At 44.6% G+C, this 24,226-nt stretch overlaps 1 protein-coding gene across 1 annotated transcript in view; it reads left to right on the top strand.

Annotated features, from left to right (window-relative positions):
- Positions 1-23,663, top strand: part of LOC129412623 (protein-tyrosine sulfotransferase 1-like) — a 40,575-nt gene extending 16,912 nt beyond the window's left edge. The window contains 3 exon segments of the mRNA XM_055166724.1: positions 22,637-23,013; positions 23,015-23,608; positions 23,610-23,663. Coding sequence (XP_055022699.1) covers positions 22,789-23,013; positions 23,015-23,608; positions 23,610-23,663 — 873 coding nt within the window. The 5' untranslated portion in view covers positions 22,637-22,788.
- The last annotated feature ends 563 nt before the right edge of the window (positions 23,664-24,226 follow it).

Below are 24,226 nucleotides of genomic sequence, written 5' to 3' on the forward strand. Positions count from 1 at the left end.
TTGCTTCAGTGAAAATCTAAACTTTAAACCACGAACAGTTAAAAATCATCAAGAAAACATTTATCCAAGATCAGTTTACGAGACTGTGATTTACTCTGAAGTACACGGGCCAAAGAGAAATAAATACTTGGCTCTTCTTTGATACAAGTTCATCGTAGGAGTAGGAGTAGTAGGAGTAAGAAGTAGTAGTAGTAGTAGGAAGGAGTAGTAGTAGTTGGAGTAGTAGTAGTTAGAAGGAGGAGTAGTAGTAGTGAGTAGTAGAGTAGGAGTAGTGGAGTAGTTGGAGTAGTAGTAGTTAGTAGTAGTAGGAGGAGTAGTAGAGTAGTAAGTAGTAGTAGTAGTAGTAGTAGTAGTAGTAGTAGTAGTAGTAGTAGTAGTAGTAGTAGGAGTAGTAGTAGTAGTAGTAGTAAGTAAGAAGTAGTAGTAGTAGTGAGTAGTAGTAGTAGTAGGAGTAGTAGTAGTAGTAGTTGGTAGTAGTAGTAAGAAGGAGTGGAGTAGTAGTAGTTGGTGGTAGTAGTAGTAGTAGTGTAGTAGTAGTAGTAGTAGTGGTAGTAGTAAGTAGTAGTTGGTGGTAGTAGTAAGTAGTAGTAGTAGTAGTAGTGGTAGTATATTATTAGTAAGTAGTAGGAGTAGTAGTAGTAAGAGTAGAAGTAGTGTAAGTAGTAGGTAGTTGGGAGTATAGTAGTTGGTGGTATTAGTAGTAGTAGTAGTAGTAGTAGTAGTAGTAGTAGTAGTAGTAGTAGTAGTAGTAAGAAGTAGTAGTAGTAGTAGTAGTAGTAGTAGTAGTAGTAGTAGTAAGTAGTAGTAGTAGTAGTATTAATAGGACATGAGCAGCACTGACTCGACTTTCAGCAGGTTCAAAAGTTCAGTTTATTTATATTTGTCTTTTCTGTTCACAAAAATGCAAGTTGGATTTTTTATTTTTTATTTTTTTACTGTGACTTTACGTTTGTTCATGTTCAGGTGATTTTTACAGCTCAGAAAAACCAAACCCTTCTGAGTGTTGGTTCGTCCCCGAGCTGTGTTTTCCTCCCGCGTCTGATCGTCTTGAACACGTGCGCAGATCATAACACTAATCTTTGTTGCCGCGGAGACGCCCTAAATATTTGTCTTACCTTTTTTTTTGCGGCGCGTGATCGTCGAATAACACGGGCGAGGCTCCGGAGTGTAAACGGTGCTTACGGCGCCGTCGCTCATCGCCGTCACTCCGCTCTGCTGTGAAACGCAGAGCTCACGTTCTCTAGGGTTTTTAAGTTTAGTGATTTTGTGATTTTGTTTGGTTTTTTCGGCTCAAAATTTAGAAAAAAAAAGACAAAATTTCCTCACGAAAGCCAAGAAAAAGTGTGATAAATCCTGAAAAAAAGTGATGAATGTGACAGGTCTGGTTCCTCTGTTCTCCACTTTCTCTCCTTCTCTCTTTCTCTCCCTCCCTTTTTTCTCTTTCTCTCTCCTTCTCTCCCTCCTTCATTTCTCTTTCCTTCTGTCTGTCTCTCCTCTTTCTCTCCCCTTCTTTTCCCTCTTTCTCTCTCCCTCATTTCTCTCTCTTTCTCCCACCCTCTCCCTCTTTTCGCTCCTTCTCTGGCTCTCTCTCTCTCTCTCTCTCTCTCTCTCTCCTCCCTCCCCTCTCTTTTCTCTCCTTCGCTCACTCCCTCTTCCTCTCCTCTCTCCTCCTCTCCTCCCTCTGTCGTTTTTAAGTGCCGGTGTTCTCTTGTTTCCTCGCGTTCCCCACAGATCCTCGTCTCTCCTCTCTCTTCTTTCTCCTCCTCTTCTCTCTCTCCTCTTCTCTCCTCCTCTCTCCCTCTCTTTCTCTCCTCCCTCTGTCATTATTAAGTTCTGGTGTTCTCTAGTTTCCTCTCGTTACCCACAGATCCTCCTCTCTCCTCCCTTCCTCCCTCTCTTCCTCTCCTCCTCCGTCTGTCCTTATCTGGTTTCTTCTCGTTCCCCACAGGTCCTCCTCTCTTCTTTTTTCCCTCTCTCCTCTCTCTCTTCTCTCTCCTCTCTTCTTCTTCACCGACTCTTCTCCTGTCCTCTTCCTCTCTTCCTCTCCTCCTCCTCCGTCATTATTAAGTGCCGGTGTTCTCCTGTTTCTCTCGTTCCCCACAGATCCTCCTCTCTCTCTTCTCTCTCCTCTCTTCCTCTCTCTTCCTCTCTCTCTTCTCTTCACCTATCTTCTCCTGTCCTCTTCTCCTCTTCTCTCTCTTCTCTTCCTCCTTTCTCCTCTCTCTCTTCCTCTTTCTTCTCTTCTCCCTTTCTCCTCTCCTCTCTCCTCTCCTCTCTCTTCCTCTTCACCTACTCTTTCTCCTGTCCTCTTCCTGTCTTCCTCTCCTCCTCCCTCCGTCGTTATTAAGTGCCGGTGTTCTCCTGTTTCCTCTCGTTCCCCACAGATCCTCCTCTCTCTCTTCTCTCTCCTCTCTTCCTCCTCTCTCTCCTCTTCCTCTCTTCCTCTTCTCCTCCTTCTGTCCTCTCTCCTCTTCCTCTCTCTTCTCTTCCTCCTTTCTCCTCTCTCTCTCTTCTCTTTCTTCTCTTTTCCTCCTCTCTCCTCTCTCTCTCTCTTCCTCTTCACCTACTCTTCTCCTGTCCTCTTCCTCTCTTCCTCTCCTCTCCTCCTCCCTCCGTCATTATTAAGTGCCGGTGTTCTCCTGTTTCCTCTCGTTCCCCACAGATCCTCCTCTCTCTCTTCTCTCTTTCCTCTCTCCTCCTCTCTCTCCTTCTCTCTTTCCTCTTCACCTACTCTTCTCCTGTCCTCTTCCTCCCTTCCTCTCCTCCTCCGTCTGTCCTTATCTAGTTTCCTTTCGTTCCCCACAGATCCTCCTCTCTTCTCTCTCTTCTCTTCCTCTTCACCTACTCTTCTCCTGTCCTCTTCCTCTCTTCCTCTCCCCGTCGTTATTAAGTGCCGGTGTTCTCCTGTTTCCTCTCGTTCCCCACAGATCCTCCTCTCTCTCTCTCTCTCTCTCTCTCTCTCTCTCAGATCGATTCCTCCGGAGGCTCCAGTATCAGTAACAGTGCGAGGGGGCGATTAATTTAAACACGGGCGCGCTCCAGACGAGAGGAGTGAAACGTGAGGCTCACCGCAGATCAAACGCTTCACACCTCCGTCCTCAAACACAATCACTCCATTCACGGCTCCCCTCTCTCTCCTCTCTCTCTCCCTCTCTCTCTCTGTTTCTGTTTGGTTTTCTCCGCTGAGTTCGGAGCTGCACCAACAAGTCTCTGAGTTACAAAAAAAAACAAAAACGTCTGAGTCACGATTCTCAAACTTCAAACTTGATTTTGATTCTAAACAAAAGACTCGATACTTGATATTTATTACTGAACACGATAATCCACGATGATTAATAAAAAAAACACTCTTTCTTTAGACAATAGAGGCTTTGCACCGTCACGTGACCCTACAGCAACAGAACCTACGCCGCCATGACACCAGACACACTATGTCACTGACTTCAGCAGCATCGGAGAAACATGGGCAGGTTTTGTTGTGTATTTGGTTGTTCTAGACGCTCTGAAAGGCATAAAACGATTCATTTCTTCACTGTTCCTCTGATAATGACTCATCAGGATCAAACAAGGGAATTATCGAAAAAAAAAGGGACTTATGTCTAGAGAACATAAACCACGAAGAGATTTCCTACGGTATTTAAATAGTTTCATAGTTTATTTCATGAGAGAAGCACATTTACTGAACTAAAATGTAAAAAAAAAACATTTGCAGTGTGAGTGTGAGTAGAAACTGTATTTCCAGCAATATAAACATGTCACTCGTCGTAGGACCATGTTTTCTTTATTGTCTTGTTTATCCACAACTATGTCTTCTAGAATGAATCGTTTTTTGCTGAGTGGATCTTTCTAACGTTCGCGAGGATCTTTTCATGGTCGATTCTTTCGAGGTTCATGTTGATCACAGGAGCCCAGTGTGGGTTCGTTGAATCCTAAACTAGTGCGGGTTTTCCTGGATAAAATAATGAAAATTTAAATTTAATTTAAATAGCAAAATCTTGATGAAACTTCGTGTGTCTTGATGGGACCATAGGAAATCTCTTCGTGGTTTATGTTTCTAGCCATAATCTGTGTCTTTTTTTTCGATAATTCCCTTGTTTGATCCTGATGAGTCATTTCCAGAGGAACAGTGAAGAAATGAATCGTTTTATCCCTTTCAGAGCTTCTAGAACAACCAAATACACAACAAAACCTGCCCATGTTTCTCCGATGCTGCTGAAGTCAGTGACATAGTGTGTCTGGTGTCATGGCGGCGTAGGTTCTGTTGCTGTAGGGTCACGTGACGGTGCAAAGCCTCTATATTAGGGTCGGCTGATATGGGCACCTGGAGACATATCGCATCAGTATTTATCTGTGGAGTCATTTGTCTGTGTGTGTGTGTCGTACTGTCCCTGAACACACCACAGAGTCACGTCACTCACCTGTGTTTGTTTACACCCACAGACATAGGCTACGTTCAGACTGCAGCCTGAAGTGACCCAAATCCGATTTTTTGGCCTCTATGTTCCTGTATCTGATCTTTTAATGACAGTCTGAACCACACAGATCTGATTTTTTTCAAATGTGACCCAGGACACTTGGATATGTGCTCCTGAAACTGATACATATCTGATCTTTTGACATGTGACTTCAGTCTGAACGGCCAAAGTGCATTCATCCACCTACACGTTATCAACAAGACACAAACGTCACTATTCTGCACTGAAGTAGGAGAAAATTGTTAATGAACTGAAGTGAAGCACATCACCACTCACCACTCTTGGCTCCGTCTCCACATCCACACGTTCCTTTCAACGTTCTGTCCCACAAAACACCACGACCAAAAACCTTGTCCTTCTCCTTCGAGAGGAACGAGAGGAACTTTAAAATCTCCAGGTGCTCGATGCTGCGTCCATGTTTGGACAACTTCTGTAAACACAGAGACGCTCGCTGCGGTTGACGTCGTCGTGTCTCCAGTGTCACATGTGGGACACTTTTGGGCCGTTTAATGTTCACACTGGAGTCACATACAAGTCACATTTAACTGGAAATGTGAACGACCTCGAAAAAACATCGGATTTCACAAAAAAATCGGAATTGAGCGTTAAGCCCTGCAGTCTGAACGTAGACTTGGATCCAAACATTGAGATTATTTTCTTTTTACGGACAATCGGTTTGAGTCTGGATTAAAAGGACATTTATTAGTTCAGACTTGTGATGTGGGAGGAGCCTGTGTGAGGCTGAGTGTTGGAAATATGTCGACTTTGAAGCTAGTTTTGGTTCGTTCTGATTGGTTATTGATTATCTGCTGTCGCTCTCACACATAAACAGGCTGTTTTCTATTGGTCTGTTGTAAAGTGTTTATATTGGTCGTATATTTGTTACTGGACCTGCATTGATATGTAAATGAGCTGTGAACAGAGGTGTGATGATGACATTTACACATAAATGTACCGCGGCGCGAGCATTTACGACTCTATAGCGGTAGTTTCTTTACTAGCTAGTAGTGCTGGGTCGGTCGTGAACGAAAACGGCTCTTTGAAGCGAACGACGGGAGCCTGATCCTTATTGGGAGTCGTGTTTTCTCTTCTCTCTCACTTTTTTTCTCTTCACGTCGCGTGCAGAGTCGTGGCTGAAAACGAAACTTTCAGAAATCTGCGTGTGCATAGGGTAAAAAAATGTGCATGTTTGTCTGTAGTTCAGCTTAAAATAAATAAACCAGGACTAATCTTGACCGAGTCCCGACACTCAGTCCTGGTTCAGTTCTGGTTTAGTCCTGTTTTACACATGGTTTAGATCTGTTTTAGTCCTGGTTTAGTCCTGACCTGGTTTAGTTCTGGTTTAGTCCTGCTTGCAACAAAATAATGAGCGTTTATTTATTTATTTTTCACAGGTCTCACTCTTTGTTTTATTCACACTCTGAGGTGAGAAAGTGACGAAGTGTAAAACTGAAACCAGCTCTTCTTTTCTTCAAGTCCGTTGCACATTTGACCAAAACTCAGACTCTTCAGAATCTCATTTATTCTGTCAGATTTTCTTTCAGAAAAAATAGATTTATTGTTTGTCTTGTGCACTAGTCCTGGTTTGGACCTGGTTTAGTCCTGGTTCGGACCTGGTTTAGTCCTGGTTTGGACCTGGTTTAGTCCTGGTCCAGACCTGGTTTAGTCCTGGTCCAGACCTGGTTTAGTCCTGGTTTAGTCCCGGTCCAGACCTGGTTTAGACCTGGTTTAGACCTGGTTTAGTCCTGGTCCAGACCTGGTTTAGTCCCGGTTTAGTCCCGGTCCAGACCTGGTTTAGTCCCGGTCCAGACCTGGTTTAGTCCCGGTTTAGTCCCGGTCCAGACCTGGCTTAGTCCTGGTCCAGTCCTGGTCCAGACCTAGCTTAGTCGCGGTCCAGACCTGGCTTAGACCTGGTTTAGACCTGGTTTAGACCTGGTTTAGTCCTGGTTTAGACCTGGTTTAGACCTGGTTTAGTCCTGTTTAGACCTGGTTTAGACCTGGTTTAGTCCTGGTTTAGACCTGGTTTAGACCTGGTTTTAGTCCTGGTTTAGTCCTGGTTTAGACCTGGTTTAGACCTGGTTTAGTCCTGGTTTAGTCCTGGTTTAGTCCTGGTTTAGACCTGGTTTAGTCCTGGTTTAGTCCTGGTTTTCAGTTTAGTCCTGGTTTTCAGTCCTGGTTTTGGTTAGTCCTGGTTTAGTCCTGGTTTAGTCCTGGTTTAGACCTGGTTTAGACCTGGTTTAGACCTGGTTTAGTCCTGGTTTAGTCCTGGTTTAGTCCTGGTTTAGACCTGGTTTAGACCTGGTTTAGTCCTGGTTTTCCTGGTTTAGACCTGGTTTAGTCCTGGTTTAGACCTGGTTTAGACCTGGTTTAGTCCTGGTTTAGACCTGGTTTAGTCCTGGTTTAGACCTGGTTTAGACCTGGTTTAGTCCTAGACCTGGTTTAGTCCTGGTTTAGTCCTGGTTTAGTTTAGACCTGGTTTAGTCCTGGTTTAGTCCTGGTTTAGTCCTGGTTTAGACCTGGTTTTAGTCCTGGTTTAGACCTGGTTTTAGACCTGGTTTAGACCTGGTTTAGACCTGGTTTAGTCCTGGTTTAGACCTGGTTTAGACCTGGTTTTAGTCCTGGTTTTAGTTTAGTCCTGGTTTAGTTTAGACCTGGTTTAGACCTGGTTTAGATCAGAGTAGCAGCATTTATGATTTTGAAGATTAAACTCGACGTGTAACTTCAGTTCCTTTGTGATTTTCTTTTCTCCAGTTTTTCCCGTGAGTGTTGAGCTCAGTGTTCCTCAGTCGTTCTCAGATTCGGTGCAGGTTTGGTGTCTCTCCCGCCCCACAGCCCCGGGCGTCTGTTCCGCGCTCCGATTGTTTTCGATTGTTTCGGGGACGGACGCGGGGACAAAGCGGCGCGGCTCCTCGTGTTTCGGTTCTTTCAGACGAACTCTCAGAGGTGTTGATTTTTTTTTTTTTTTCAGTGTCAGATTCTGCGCTCCGGTTTCATAAGCGTCTAAACCCCGGGTCAGACCTGGTTCTCACGCTCCGCTCCCTCCGCGCTGGGGTCAGACTCGGGGTCAGACTCGGGGTCAGACTCGGGGTCAGACTCGGGTCAGACTCGGGGTCAGACTCGGGGGGGTCTGGGATCACGAGCGAAAGACGCAAAATCTACTTACTGGAACTTTCTGTCGTGGTTTAAAATTGTTCCCACGTCGCAAGCGTGAAAAAACTTTGTTCGATCCAGCGCAGAGTCCTGAACCGTGTCGGGTTTTAATGTTCTGGAGTTTTACGGGGGGGGGCGGGTGAGTCAAAATCAAAAAAATACGCGACAAACGGGAGGAAAATACTTGACGCCCGATCGTTGCCATGGAAACGAGAGACATGTCCAGTCTTTTCCCGGAACGATGGACCAGACTGAGAGAGACTTTAGTGTTTTTATTACAAAAAAAAAAAAAAAAAAAACATCAGCGGAGAAAATCGGCTCGGCTGCTCCTGGTTTAGATCTGATCTAGTCCTGGTCCAGTCCTGGTCCAGTCCTGATGTAGTCCCGGTGTAGTCCTGGTCTAGACCTGGTCCAGTCCTGGTCCAGTCCTGGTCCAGTCCTGGTTGTAGTCCTGGTGTAAGTCCTGGTGTAGTCCTGGTTTAGACCTGGTCCAGTCCTGGTTTAGTCCTGGTAGTACTGGTTTAGTACTGGTTAGTACTGTTTAGTCCTGTAGTCTGGTAGTCCTGGTTTAGTCCTGGTATAGTCCTGGTGTTAGTCTACTGGTTACCTGGTGACCTGGTCCTGGTTTCCAGACCTGTCCTAGTCCTGGTCCAGTCCAGTCCTGGTCCCAGTCCTGGTCCAGTCCTGGTGTAGTCCTGGTGTAGTCCTGGTTTTAGTCCTGGTCCAGTCCTGGTCCAGTCCTAGTCCAGTCCTGTTTAGTCCCTAGTACTGGTTTAGTACTGGTGTAGTCCTGGTGTAGTCCTCAGTTTAGTTTAGTCCTGGTCCAGTCCTGGTCCAGACCTTGGTCCTGGTCCAGTCCTGGTCCAGTCCTGGTCCAGTCCTGGTTAGTCCTGGTCCAGTCCTGGTCGAGTCCTGGTTTTAGTCCTGGTAGTCCTGGTCCTGGTCCAGTCCTGGTCCTTTAGTCCTGGTCCAGTCCTGGTTTAGTCCTGGTCCAGTCCTGGTTTAGTCCTGGTCCAGTCCTGTCCAGGGTTTAGCTTTGATATAAAAATGATAAATGAACCTGTCAGTTCGATTCAGTGAAAAAAAGACTAAAAAAAATCACGACTGTGATTCTTAAAGTCGACTCAGTTTTGCAGAGTTAAAATGAAAAACATCAACTTTTACTCAAAACAGTGAAAACGTAAAATATATAATTACATTTATATATATTTTTCTCTTTGTTTTTGTGATTTTATTGAGCTGCTGCGTCTAAGTTTTTTCTCTTGTGGATTAAGAGTCGAAGAATCGTGACTCAAGTTCATATTTTCTTATCTCGGTGTCGTTTGTCTGAGTCAAACTCTGACTCACTCGACCTGTTCACAAACCAACATGAAACCAGCAGCAATCCAGGTCCCAATGAAGGTCCTCATGTGGCTCTTCTGGCTCCTTCGAGCTCTGGCTCCTTTTTCGACTGACTGGCTCCTTTTTGACTCTGGCTCCTTTTTGACTCTGGCTCCTTTTGACTCCTTTTTGACTCTGGCTCCTTTTTTGACTCTGGCTCCTTCTAGCTCTGGCTCCTTTTCGACTCTGGCTCCTTTGGACTCCTTTTTGACTCTGGCTCCTTTTTGACTCTGGCTCCTTTTTGACTTTGGCTCCTTCTGACTCTGCCTCCATTTGGCTCCTTTTCGACTCTGCCTCCTTTTGGCTCCTTTCTGACTCTTCTGGCTCCTTTCTGACTTCTGGCTCCTTTTGACTCTGGCTCCTTTTTGACTTTGGCTCCTTCTGACTCTGCCTCCTTTTGGCTCATTTTTGACTCTGGCTCCTTCTGACTCTGGCTCCTTTTGGCTCCTTTTCGACTCTGGCTCCTTTTGGCTCCTTTTTGACTCTGGCTCCTTTTTGACTGTGGCTCAACTCAGTGATTTGTGAGTGTGAAGTGAGGGACATGAATGTGTGAGATGCAGCTGCACTTTAACCTTTGACCGTCGCGTGTGTGTTAAAAGTCGACGTGTGCAGTTTCCTCTTCGTACTAAACGTGCAGTGAAAGTGAAAGTGAAAGTGTTTACTTCGGTTCATTTTGTCTTGACCTTTTAACAAATGAAAATCAACAAATCCAAGCACAGAAACCGTCTGACTGATAAACTCCTCAATCTGTGTCGTTCATTCATTTGTTTTTCAATATAAAACCAAAAATAAGAAAACGAAAAAACAACAGTTTTCTTCATTATTTGTCTCCAAAACCAAAATAAAAAAACAAACAGATTATGATTCTTTTTTTTTTTTTCATTTTTAGATTTTGTGTTTAAATGAAAAATGGAAAAAAAGGATAACGCTCGTTTACGTGACTTAAACTGGGACTGAGACCGAGACCAGACCGGGACCAGATCCGAGGCTCAGAGCCCACAGCAGGACCAGAGCTTGAAGCTGAGGCTCGGAGTCAAAGCTCAGAGCCCAGTCTGGTCCCGGTCGGTCCCGGTCCCGTCTCAGTCAGGGTCTGGTCCCACTCTGATCCCGTCTCAGTCCGGTCTCGGTCCTCGGTCGGTCTCAGTCCCGGTCTCTCAGCCGGTCTCAGTCCGGTCTCAGTCCAGTCTCAGGTCTCAGTCCCGGTCTCAGTCCGGTCTGGTCCCGGTCTGGTCCCCTCAGTCTCAGTCCCAGTCCGGTCTCCAGTCTCGGTCCCAGTCTCAGTCCCGGTCTCGGTCCCGGTCTGGTCCCACTCTGATCCCAGTCCCGGTCTCGGTCTCAGTCCCGGTCTGGTCCGGTCTCAGTCCCGGTCTCGGTCCCGGTCTGGTCCCACTCTGATCCCAGTCCCGGTCTCGGTCTCAGTCCCGGTCTCAGTTCCGGTCTCGGTCCTGGTCTGGTCCCACTCTGATCCCAGTCCCGGTCTCAGTCCCCGTCTCAGTCCCACTCTGGTCTCAGTCCGGGTCTCAGTCTTGCTCTGGTCCTGGTCTCGGTCCCGGTCTCGGTCCCGGTCTCGGTCCCGGTCTGGTCCCGGTCTCAGTCCCGGTCTCAGTCCCGGTCTCAGTCCCGGTCTCAGTCCCGGTCTCAGTCCCGGTCTGGTCCTGCTCTGGTTCTCGTCCCGGTCTCTGGTCCCGGTCTGGTCTCGGTCCCGGTCTGGTCCCGGTCTGGTCCGGTCCCGGTCCCGGTCTGGGTCTGGTCCGGTCGGTCCCGGTCTGGTCCGGTCTGGTCCCGTCTGTCCCGTCTCCCGGTCTGGTCCCGGTCCTGGTCTCGGTCTCCCGGTCTGGTCCTGCTCTGGTCCGGTCTCGGTCCCGGTCTGGTCTGCTCTGGTCCCGGTCTGGTCCCGGCTCTGGTCCGGTCTGGTCCCGGTCTGGTCCGGTCTCGGTCCGGTCTGGTCCTGGTCTGGTTCCGGACCTGGATCAGTCCTGGTTCAGTCCGACATCACAGTCAATGAAGTCACGTAAACAGAAAAAGGCCATTATCCGTTTTTTTTTTTTCCATTTTTCATTTAAACACAACAAATTGAAAAAACGAATCATTATTTGTTTTTTCATTTTGGTTTTGGAAACAATGAAGAAAATCGTTGTTTTTTTTCATTTTTCTTATTTTTTGTTTTTATTTTGAAAAACAAATGAACGAACGATACACGGATTAACTGTTATTTCTTCTTGTCGTCTGCACTGAAATGGAGCAAAGGATCATGGTCTGTGTAGTTCATTCTCCGTCTTCCTTTTTTTAGGCAGTGATGCTCCACGATATTATTGTGAGAACTTTGACGATACGATATCACGATATTTCAGTTATTCTTACTTCCCTAATAATAAAAACTCCTCATTAACTGTTTTGATGCACTGTTAGTGAAAATTTGACCATAAGAATGAGAATTTAGGTTGTTGTTTAGGAAAAATGGCCAGACCCACAGAGCGTCTCTTTATCTCCTCACGTGTCCTCGTGTTTCTCAAGTTTTGACTAAATCTGCACATTTTGTTTCTGTTTCTGTGTGTGGAAAAGAAAATACAATGATCTAATGTTGGAAATGACTCAGAGTGTTTTTTATTTTCATCGTAGTTTCAGAATCTGTACTGAGTTTTGAGTCTTTTCCTCAGTAACGAAAATTGAGTTTGAAATTTCGGCGTCATGACAACACTTTTTCATAGTTTCTTTTCTTTTTTTTTTTTTTTTTTTGTGCTGAGTCATCGCTCTGAGTCAAACCTCGCACAAACACACGGTCGGTTCTGGACTCTGTTTGGACCAGAACATGATTTGATTAATGTGAAGATGAGTTTTCCCAGATTCTACAACTAAATATTTATAAAACAATCAAATATTTAAAAATAGAAAAAAGAAAATAAAAAAAATAAATAACCAGGACCATATCAGAACAAATGGGGACTGGACCAAGTGGAACTAGACCAGAGGGGACTAGAAGGGGACTAGACCTGGACTAGAAGGACTAGACCTGAAGGACTAGACCTGGGACTGACTGAAGGACTAGACCTGAGGGGGACTAGACCAGGGGGGACTAGACCTGGGGACTGAAGACTAGACCAGTGGACTAGACCAAGTGGACTAGACCAGAGGGGACTAGACCAGAGGGGACTAGACCAGAGGGGACTAGACCAGAGGGGACTAGACCAGGGACTAGACCAGGAGGGACTAGACCTAGACCTGAAGGACTAGACCTGAGGGGACTAGACCTGAGGGGACTAGACCAGGTGGACTAGGCCAGGTGGACTAGACCAGAGGGGACTAGACCAGGAGGAGAGGAGAGACCAGGGGACTAGATCCGGGGGGACTGGACCTGGAGGCCTAGACTAAAGTCTGGACCCTGGACCCCGGCGTCTGGACCCCGGCGTCTGGACCACTTTACTCTACAACTTCACAAACCCGACACGATGTGCTGTAGTTTCATTAGTGGGCTTGTTTTGTGATGGCGCTCTGAAGGGGGAGTGACTTAGCACGGAGAGCAAAGAGAGAGGAGCCAAAACTGACACTCATAAAACATGTTCATCTGTTTTTTTGGGTGAATATAGATTTTTGAAAACTGAAACTAAAATGTGGCGTGTGAAAAGTAAAACTCGTCGTCTTTGGTGTTGTAAAAAGTTCCGTGTGTGTGCTTTAAATCTGTGTTGCCGTGGAGATGAGGTTTGTGCAGAAAGTGGAATATTAAAGCGGGACTGTGTCTTTAAGAGCCACAGAACAGCTCGTGGTCTAAACGACAAAAGGTGTTGGCAGATTTCCCCCCGTGAATCACTCACTCACAGGAAGAGAGAGGGAGGAGAGGAAGGAGGAGAGAAGAGAGAGGGAGGAGAGGAGAGGAGGGAGGAAGGAAGGAAGAGGAGGAGAGAGGGAAGAAGAAGGGAAAGGATGAGAGAGAGAAGGAGGTGGAGGGAGGAAAGGAGGGTAGAGAGAGAAAGGGAGGACAGAACAAGGGAGGAGGGAGAAAGAAGAGAGGAGAGAAGAGAGGACAGAGAGAGGGAGGAGGGAGAGAGGAGAGAGAGGAAGGGAAGAGAGGAGAGAGAAAGGGGGAGAAAGGGAGGACAGAAGAGAGAAAGGGAGGAGAGTGAGGGAGGAGGGAGAAAGGGAAGAGAGGAGGAGGGAGAAAGGAGAGAAGAGAGGACAGAGAGAGGGAGGAGAGAAGAGAGAGGAGACAGAAAGGGAGGAGGGCGTAAGGGAGGAGAGAGGAAAGGAAGGAGAGGCAGAAGGAGGGAGGAGAGGTTGAAGTGTGAGAGAAAACAAGGATGGAAAGAGGAGAGAGGAAGGAAGAAGTGGTGGGCGTGAGAGAGGGCAGTTGGTGAGTGAGTAGAGGAAGAGAAAGAGAAAGGAGGTAAAAGAGGAAGAGTGACTAAACAGGAGAGAGAGAGAGAGAGAGAGAGGAGATAAAAATGGTGAAAAACATTATGACGGAGAGAAGAAAAAGAAGAGAGGGAGGAGAGAGACGGAGAGAAAAGAGGAGCTAAAATATAGTGAATGACAGAACGCATCAGTGTGGTTTAATCAGACGCAGACTCCACTTTGTCTGTTTACAATCTGGAATTTACAACAAACTGAGACGAGGTTTCACAAAGACTCTACAACAAAATATTTATAAAAAACAACAAAATCACTTTTAAAACTGTAAAAAAAATAAAAAAAAACACAACAAAAATAAATAAATAAATAAATAACTAGGACTAGATCAGAACTAAAGTGTGGTCTTAGTCTAGACTAGAGTGTGGTCTAGAGTGGTAGAGTGTGGACTAGAGTGTGGGACTAGAGTGTGGACTAGAGTGTGGACTAGAGTGTGGACTAGAGTGTGGTCTAGAGTGTGGTCTAGAGTGTGGACTAGAGTGTGGACTAGAGTGTGGTCTAGAGTGTGGACTAGAGTGTGGACTAGAGTGTGGACTAGAGTGTGGACTAGAGTGTGGTCTAGAGTGTGGTCTAGAGTGGTGAGTGTGGTCTAGAGTGTGGTCTAGAGTGTGGTCTAGAGTGTGGACTAGACCGGGGACTTGAGTGTGGACTAGAGTAGACCGGGGACTTGAGTGTGGACTAGAGTAGACCGGGGACTTGAGTGTGGACTAGAGTAGACCGGGGACTTGAGTGTGGACTAGAGTGTGGACTGGACTAGACCGGGGACTAGACTACGGACTAGACTACGGACTACGGACTGGACTGGTCTAGACTGGGGACTAGAATGGGGTCTAGACTGACTACACTAGACGGGGGGACTGGGGGACTAGACTGGGGGACTGGGGGACTAGACTGGGGGACTAGACTGGGGACTAGACTGGGGACTAGAGGGGACTAGACTAGAGGGACTAGACCGGGACTAGACGGGACTGGGACTAAGGACTAAGGACTAGACTGTGGACTAGACTGTGGACTAGACTGTGGACTAGACTGTGGACTAGACTGTGGATTAGACCGAAGACTCGACCAGCGACTGGACTAGACGAGGACTAGACTGTGGATTAGAATGAGGACTAGATGGAGGACTAGACCAGCGACTAGACTTGCGACTGCACTGAGGACTAGACTGGGGTGACCAGATTTTCAAAATTGAAAAAAGTGGGTCACCCTTTGTTTTTTGGTGGTTGGTAATAATAAAATTGTGAATCGAGTGTGAAATTTTTAAAAAAGTTTTGCACTCGGCCCATTCATGACAAACACTATAATCACATTTTCTTTGTGTTTTGGTCGTTTTTAAGCAGATTTTCTGTATTTTACCAAAACAAATGTCAGTTTCTGTCTCTCTTTACTGTCGGATTGGTCAAAATAGAGACACCTCGGACATATAAAACTGGAAGCAAATCACTGGTTTTGTATAAATCAAGGCTCAAAACTGGGACTGTCTCGAGTAAATAGGGACATCAGTGACCCCAGACGAGTCCAGGGACCAGACCAGGGACCAGACCCGGGGACTAGAGCGGCTCTGCTTCGGTGACAGACGCAGTAAACAGCCCCCATTAGAACAATATTTACATAGTTGAAATTCCTCCCTCAATCTCCAGAGAATGTGCAGATTAGCGCGCCTCTGTTAGGCCTAAGAGTTAGCTTAAGAGAGCCTGTGTTTTTTGAGTCATTTGTTGTCTTTTTTTGTCAGTTTTTGTTGTTGTTGTTAATAGTTGTTATATTTACGGAAGCCGAGAGGGTCGCAACAAACGCAAACGCCGCAACAAATACAAATGCGACAACACAACAAAAAGCCAGAACACAACAAAAATGACCGCGGGACTCTGTATTTGTTGCAGCGTTTGCATAAAAATAAACTCCACAACACAAATGCAAATGCCACAACGCAATAAAAAGCCGCAACACACCAAAAAAAAGCCACAACAAAAATTACTGCGGGACTCTATTTTAATGCAAACACCACAACAAATGCAAACACCACAACAAATGCAACACCACAACAAATACAAACACCACAACACAAACGCAAATGCTGCAACACATTAAAAAGCCACAACACATTAAAAAGCCACAACGGAAGTGACCGCGGGACTCTATTTTCAAGTGAAGTGAAGAAGAAGAACTACAACGTGAAACAAATAATGATAAAACAATAAATTACTTTTACTTACGTTTCCAACTTCTCCGTTCCTTTACTTTTCACGTTGTAGTTCTTCTTCTTCACTTGCCGCTTGATCGGTCCGTCGGAAAATAGAGTCCCGCGGTCACTTCCGTTGTGGCTTTTTAATGTGTTGTGGCTTTTTAATGTGTTGCGGCATTTGCGTTTGTGTTGAGGCATTTTTATTTGTTGCGGCATTTGCATTAAAATAGAGTCCCACTGTCATTTCCGTTGTGGCTTATTTAATTTTTTTGGTGTGTTGTGGCTTTTTTTTGGTGTGTTGTGGCTTTTTTTTGGTGTGTTGTGGCTTTTTTTTTGGTGTGTTGTGGCTTTTTTGTGTGTGTTGTGGCCTTTTTTGTGTGTGTTTTGTGGCTTTTTTTTGGGGTGTGTTGTGGCTTTTTTTTGTGTGTGGATTTTTTTTTGTGTGTTGCTTTTTTTTTTTGGTGTGTTGTGGCTTTTTTTGGTGTGTTGTGGCTTTTTTGGTGTTTTGTGTGGCTTTTTTTGGTGTGTTGTGGCTTTTTTTTTGGTGTGTTTGTGGTTTTTTTTGGTGTGTTGTGGCTTTTTTTTTGTTGTGTGTTTGGCTTTTTTTGGTGTGTTGTGGCATTTTTTTTGGTGTGTTGTGGCTTTTTGTTGTGTTGTCGCATTTGTTTGTTTTGACCCGTCTCGGCTTCCGTAGTTATTTATAGTTATGGTTTGTCTTTTGAGTCATTTGTTCTGTTATTTGTCATTTGTTGTTGTTATAATCATTATTTTTAGTTACGGTTTGTTGTTTGAGTCATTTGCTGAGTCATGCTAGTCTTTTGCTTGACTTTATATTCTTTATTTTACTTCAGAAACGGTTAAAACAGCTCTGTCAGTTCAAACCTTCGTTCATTTTTGCGTTTAAGTTAATAGAAATCACAAAGAATGTTTTTTAGAAAGATAAAAACACTGGTAAAATCCCGTTTGGCTGTAAACACAAGCTCGAAATCTCATAGTATGGCATTAAACGTCGTCACGGAGACCAAACCAGACCAAGTTTCACAGTCAGAATGTTTGTTTTTCTAGGTATTTTTGAGCTTTAAAACCAACTGTAACTGAATAAATGTAAAATAGACCTGTTCGTATCGTATTCTGGAACAATTAAGCGCAGAGCAATGACATCGCCATAGAAACAAGCAGGCATATGTTTTCAAAAATATTTTCACATTAGTCTGATCGAGACTGGGACATAGATTAAGTACAAATAGACGATTAGAAAGTGAAATTATCCAAGTATTTATAAGAAAACTGCAATGAAAACGTTCAGTGTCTTATCCATGGGTTTCAGAATGATGAAAAATTAGGACTGTTGCCATAGCGATTAACAACTGAAAACACAATATTATATCTTCTGAATAGGAAAAAGTCCACAGAATGTTGCACATAAAAAGAAGCTGAAACATGAATTAGTTAGTATAGGTCCTGTCAGCTTCTCCTGGAGGCAGCCTGAACAGAAGATGTTAAGAAAGAGGCTTGAAGAGTTAGAAAAGGTCTCACATGTCTCTTTATTTGAGTCAGGCAGATTCAGGTCTCAAGATTCAAGTTGATTCAGCATGATTTCTGCCTACGCGGCGTCTCTGTGCGTCGGTCGTCCCTCGACAACGCGGTCGGCGTTTCCCCCACTGATGCACAGAAAAACTGGATGCCTTTTATACCAGCGTAACTGTTGAGTTAACATCTTTATGGAAAAATACACAGCACTTTTGTCCCAACACGTGTCCCATAACAGACTGACAGATGCTAAAGGTTGGAGACACACCCCTTATCTGTCCCATATACATTCACCATTGACACTCCAAAGTCCAAAAACATACACAGCATATAACAGGGCAAATTACAGGGCGTATTAACATATGAATGAAACTTTAAAAACACAGGGTAGAAGCCCACAGTCCTGAATGAAAAAAATATATACCGTATTTTTCAGACTATAAGGCGCATTTAAAATAATTTAAAATTAATTTTAATAATTTTCTCTTAATGCTCCTTATAATCCAGTGAAACTTATGTTTGAAAATAGACTAGATTGATAAATGTGCCGAGAGAGAGAGAGAGAGAGAGAGAGAATTAGTGATGAGTGATTAGTGATTAGAAACTAAATATTACCAACCAAAAAGTCACACATTTTCACACTTTTAACGCAGCTTTATCATGATCTTTGGGCTTATATTTAACTTAAAATAAACACATTTAAAGATTTAATACAAAGAGAAAAACAGCAGATTACTTGTGTTTTTTTTTGCAGTATGTGTGTTGCCGTAGTGACGAACCATCTGAGTCGGGGAGTGACGTATTTGTTTGTGTCTTTGTCTGTGTCTTTTAGCGCTGTTTGACTAACGCTGTGAGCCAACGTTGTGGTTTTTTGCAAAAGGTTGCGGACGAGTTTATGGCTCGAGGTGTTTGCTCAAGGGCAAGGGGCAGTGAGTGTGTGTTTGCTTGAGGATGTGTGAAGAGGAAGTAGAACAGGCGGCTGCAACTGATACAAGAACATACGAGGTTACGAAAACGTAAACAAAAACACACATATAACACTTTGATAATTATATGTGTTTATAATTATCATTTTTAATCGCAGTATTGATCTAAAATGATTTAATAAAAGAAATAAGTTTGTCAGTTTGTGCGTTAGAAAACTGCGGCGTCCAAGCGGGAGCTGCTGACGGCGCCGTAAACGTCAGCACAACAAAATTATGTTTGGAAAAATAAACGATTAAAGAAAATTCAAACACGCTCGAATCACGTGGTTAAAAGTTCTGAAAAGTCCATGTTGCAAGAACTGATTTAAACATGGGACGATTTTATTATACTGAGTCCTGGTTTAGTCCTGGTTTAGTCCCTGGTTTAGTCCTGGGTTCAGTCCTGCTTTAGTCCTGCTTTAGTCCTGCTTTAGTCCTGCTTTAGTCCAGGTCTAGTCCTGGTTCAGTCCTGCTTTAGTCCAGGTCTAGTCCTGGTTCAGTCCTGCTTTAGTCCTGCTTTAGTCCTGCTTTAGTCCTGCTTTAGTCCTGGGTTCAGTCTTAGGTCCGGTCCTACTTCAGTCCAGCTTTAGTTTGGGTTCAGTCCTGTTTCAGTACTGCTTTAGTCCAGGTCCAGTTCTGGTTTAGTCCTGCTTTAGTCGGGTTCAGTCTCGGTTCTGTCCTATTTCAGTTCAGTCCTGGTTCAGTCCGGGTTCAGTCCGGGTTCAGTCCTGGTTCAGTCCGGGTTCAGTCCGGGTTCAGTCCTGGGTTCAGTCCTGCTTCAGTCCTGCTTCAGTCCTGCTTTAGTCCTGGTTCAGTCTGCTTTAGTCTAGGTTCAGTCCGGGTTCAGTCGGGTTCAGTCCGGGTTCAGTCCGGGTTCAGTCCGGGTTCAGTCCTGCTTCAGTCCTGCTTCAGTCCTGCTTTAGTCCTGGTTCAGTCCTGCTTTAGTCTAGGTTCAGTCTGGTTCAGTCCGGGTTCAGTCCGGGTTCGGTTCAGTCCGGTTCAGTCCTGCTTCAGTCCTGCTTCAGTCCTGCTTTAGTCTGCTTCAGTCCTGCTTTAGTCTGGTTCAGTCCTGCTTTAGTCTAGGTTCAGTCCGGGTTCAGTCCGGGTTCAGTCCGGGTTCGTTCTGGGGTCTCTGCTTCAGTCTTGCTTCAGTCCTGCTTCAGTCCTGCTTCAGTCCGGGTCCAGTCCTGTTTCTTATCTCTCGGTGCAGATCTGAGGGAGTCTGTGTTTCGTCATGTTTAGAGGCTGCGTGAGGACAAGAGCCAAAGACCAGAGGAGAACGAGAAATACAGAAAAGAAACGAGGAGAAGAAGAGAAGAGGGTCAGAGGAGCAGAGCCAAAGACGAGAGAGGAACGAGAAATACAGCGAGGAAACGAGCAGAGGGTCAGAGGGTCAGCAGAGGTTCAGCTAATTTTTCATTCCTGGCGCTGATATTCAAACCAGTTTTGGTATCGGTGCATCACTAATTTTAATCAAGCTTTGGTGTTTTTAATGTTATATTTATTGCTATTTTAATGTAATTTTAAATTTATTTTAATGGTATTTTTAAACGTATTTTAATTGTATTTTTATTGGTATTTTTAAACAGATTTTAATGGTATTTTAAAATGTATTTTAATGATATTTTTTAAACATATTTTAAATGGTATTTTTAAATGTATTTTTTGGTATTTTTAAACGTATTTTAATGGTATTTTATTGGTAATTTAAAATGCATTTTAATGGTATTTTTAAACATATTTTAATGATATTTTAAAATGCTTTTTAATTGTATTTTATTGGTGTTTTTAAACGTATTTTATTGGTAATTTAAAATGTATTTTAATGGTATTTTTAAACATATTTTAATTATATTTTAATGCTATTTTTAAAGTTAAAAACGTGGTTTGGAGACTTGTGTGAGCCAGTCACAGTAACACTGTATTTTAAAGTGTGTTTTTGTAGGTTTGGATGTGTTTCTGTCACCGAAAAAATGTATAAAAACACTCTTTTACTGTGATGAGACTCGCATCTCCACAAACCCGACTCTTCCTCGTCCCGCTGACATCAGATCTATGTCCATGGAGAAATTAACACTGAAAGCCATTTTTATTATTTATTCGTTAAAGGTGCATTGTGAAACTTTTCCGATAGAGGGTCCGTCACCTGCTTGTTTCTATGGATACGTCACCGCTCTGCCTGGAATGTTCCGCAGTGTGACTTTAAACAGCTCAACTTTACATTTATTCAATTAGAAGTGGTTTTACAGCTCAAAAATACTTGGAAAAACAGACATTCTGACTGTGAGCGGGGTCGCCTCTCCACAGATCTGACCTGTAGCTCCATCTGGTTTGGTTTCCGTGAAGACAGAAAGGTTTAATGCCGCACTGTGGGACATTTGAGAGAAAGCAGGGGCAGAGGAGCGTCAGACTCTCCTCTTGTGTGGCTCGCGTACGTTTGTCGGACACTTGTCGTAAGCTGTAATTTAAACTTCCTCAAACACACGGCTCAGGCTTCGCGACCGTTTCTTTTCTCCACCGCAGAAAAGTGCACTTCCTCTTTCTTTTCTTTCTGTACATTTCTATAGCGAGTGTTTAACGGTCCGGCCGCCCGACCGCAGCGACGCCGCCAGTGTTGCAATGTAATCCCCTACAGATTACAGATTACACGATTACATACACCAAAATGTAGTTTGTAACAGAATCCATAAAGTTACTTAAAGTGAGTAATGTAATCTGAATACTTTGGATTACTTGATTTGCTGTAGAGAAACAAAGACTCGGAAATCTTCACATAAGATGTTTTGTTTGCTTAAAATAAAAAGCCCAAACTTTACTGAACCAAATTAAAAATATTATTGATAGAAGACGAGGAGACACGGTCCACGCAGCATGGTTTAGTGCAGTTAAATCTGTTTTAGTCCTGGTTTAGTCCTGGTTTAGTCCTGGTTTAGTCCTGGTTTAGTCCTGGTTTAGTCCTGTTTAGTCCTGGTTTTCCTGAGTTTACCTGTTTAGTCTTGGTTTAGTCTTGGTTTTTTGGTTTAGTCCTGGTTTAGTCTGGTTTAGTCCTGGTTTAGTCCGTGGGTTCTGTAGAGTCGGCGAGTGGTTGTAGAGTCCGTGTGTCGTTCGTTCATTCGTTTTTCAATATAAAACAAAAAAACAAGTTTTCTTCATTATTTGTCTCCAAAACCAAAATGAAAAAACAGATAATGATTTGTTTTCTCAGTTTTCGATTTTGTGTTTAAATGAAAAATGGAAAAAAAACGGATAACGGACCGTTTCCTGTTTAACGTGACTTCCTGTGACCTGTGATGACGAACTTTTGCACCTGCATACGGACTGAACCAGGACTGATCCAGGTCTGGGACCAGACCGGGACTGAGACCGGGATCAGACCGGGACCAGACCGGGAGACCGGAGGCTCAGAGCCCACGGCAGGGTCGGAGTCAAAGCTTGGAGTCCGGTCTAGTCCCGGTCTGGTCCCGGACCTGGACCAGTCCTGGTTCAGTCCATATGCAGTGCAAAACTCCGACATGACAGTCACAGGAGTCACTTAAATGGCCATTATCCGTTTTTTTCCATTTTTCATTTAAACACAAAATCAAAAACTGAAAAAACAAATCATTATCTGTTTTTTCATTTTGGTTTTGGAGACAAATAATGAAGAAAACTGTTGTTTTTTTCATTTTCTTATTTTTTGTTTTATATTGAAAAATGAATGAACGAGCGACACATGGATTGGGGATGCACAGATACTGTGTATCGATACGTGTCTCGATACACGGGTCACGATATCAGTTCAGTTTTGTTATGTTTTAAGACGAAAAAAAAACCTAATCCCTGGTGGTTGTAAAGTCTCCAGACGGTGTTGTCCAGCTCATCTTTCAATACTGGGGCTATCAATTTTAACTGAGCTTTTTGTTTTTTTAATGTTATATTAATGATATTTTAATGGTATTTTTACATTTAAAAACATGTGCTTTGGAAACGTAGAGGAGAGACTGAGCCACAGTCTGAAACTTTGTATTTTTAAAGTGTGTTTTTGTAGGTTTGGATGTGTTTATGTCACTAAAAAAATGTAAAAAAACACTCTTTTACTGTGATGAGGCTCGCATCTCCACAAACCCGACTCTTACTCGTCCTGCGTATTTTTATGGAAATGACATCAAAACTATTTCCATGGAGGATTAAAATTGCAAGCCAGGTTCATCTTTTATTATTAAAGGTGCACTGTGTAACTTTTCCGATGGAGGAAAATTTTCTGTGCTTGTTTCTATGGAGACGTCGTCGCTCTGCCTGGAATGTTCCGCAGTGAGACATTAAACAGCTCGACTTTACATTTATTCAATTACAGGTGGTTTTAAAGCTCAAAAATACAAAGAAAAACAGACATTCTGATTGTTAGCGGGGTCGCCTCTCCACAGATCTGACCTGTAACTTGGTCTGGTTTGAAGATGGAAAGGTTTAATGCCGCACTCTGGAACATTCCAGACAAAGGAATAACATTAACACAGAAAAATTTAGTTAAAAAGTGTGATTTGTCGAGTCTCTAACTTAACTTTTTTTGTTTCTAGACCCGATGGAGCGGTGGTCCGTCCTCCGCCGGAGCGTCGAGGGGCCTGATCCATGTCCGCGCCCCGGCCAACAGCGCTGATTCCTGGGTACCTCCGCCTCCGCCGCCCCTGACCCCGGGCCTCCCCGCTCCCTCTTCCGCCTCCTCCGTACAATGTCCGTCAGCATGATCGGGAAACTCAAGCAGAACCTCCTCGTCGCCTGCCTGGTCATCAGCTCCGTCACCGTCTTCTACCTGGGACGTCACGCCATGGAGTGCCACCACAGGATCGAGGAACGCGGCCAGAGCGGCGTCGCCATCCCGCTGTCCGCCGTCGGGGGCAGCATGCGGACCACGTTGCGGACGGGCCAGAACCTCAGCACGCCGTTCCTCTACAGCAAAGGACATGCCCCTGGTGTTCATCGGAGGAGTGCCGAGGAGCGGGACGACGCTGATGCGCGCCATGCTGGACGCGCACCCCGAGATCCGCTGCGGGGAAGAGACCAGAGTCATCCCGCGGATTTTGGCGATGAAGCAGATGTGGAGCCGGTCGGGGAGGGAGAAAATGCGACTGGACGAGGCGGGCGTGACGGACGAGGTTCTGGACGCCGCCATGCAAGCGTTTTTGCTGGAGATAATCGTCAAACACGGAGAACCGGCGAACTTCCTGTGCAACAAGGACCCGTTCGCGCTGAAGTCGCTGTCGTATTTAGCCAAAATTTTTCCAAAGGCGAAGTTCGTGCTCATGATCCGCGACGGGAGGGCGTCCGTGCATTCCATGATCTCCCGGAAAGTGACGATCGCGGGGTTCGACTTGGGGAGTTACCGGGACTGTCTGACCAAATGGAATCGCGCCATAGAGACGATGTACACGCAGTGTCTGGACGTGTCCGACAAGTGTCTGCCGGTGCATTACGAGCAGCTCGTCCTGCACCCGGAGAAGTGGATGAGGACTTTGCTCAAGTTCCTGGAGATTCCCTGGAACGACGCGGTTTCTGCATCACGAGGAGCTCATCGGGAAGGCCGGCGGCGTGTCCCTGTCCAAGTGAGTACTCGAGTAGAGTCCGGGGTTAGACCTGGTTTAGAGGTTGTTTTCATCTTACTTTTGGACCTGGTTTAGTTCTGGTTGTAGTTCTGGTTTAGTTTAATTTAGTTCTGGTTGCAGACCTGGTTTAGTCCTGATTTTAGTCCCAGGATTTGTCCAGGTTATAGTCCTGGTTTAGTCCTGGTTTAATTCTGGTTGTAGTCTTGATTTAGTCCCTGGTTTTATCCTGGTTTTGTCGGGGTTTTGTCCTGGTTTAGTTTGATTTAGTTCTTGTTGCAGACCTGGTTTAGTCCTGATTTTAGTTTGTCCAGATTATAGTCCTGGTTTAGTTTGTGTCTGGTTTTGTTACTGGTTTTGATTTAGTTCTAGTTGCAGACTTGGTTTGGTCCTGGTTTGTGTCTGGTTTAGTCCTGGTTTTTGGCTTGGTTTAGTTTGATCTAATTTTGGTTGTAGTTCTGGTTTTAGTCTGGGTTTAGTTCTGGTTGTAGTCTTGATTTAGTCCCTGGTTTAGTCCCTGGTTTTATCCTGGTTTTGTCCTGGTTTAGTTTGATTTAGTTCCTTGTTTTA

This window comes from Boleophthalmus pectinirostris, unplaced genomic scaffold (assembly GCF_026225935.1).
Source record: "Boleophthalmus pectinirostris isolate CB_2022bp ecotype Guang Dong unplaced genomic scaffold, ASM2622593v1 HiC_scaffold_9, whole genome shotgun sequence".
NCBI lineage: Eukaryota > Metazoa > Chordata > Actinopteri > Gobiiformes > Gobiidae > Boleophthalmus > Boleophthalmus pectinirostris.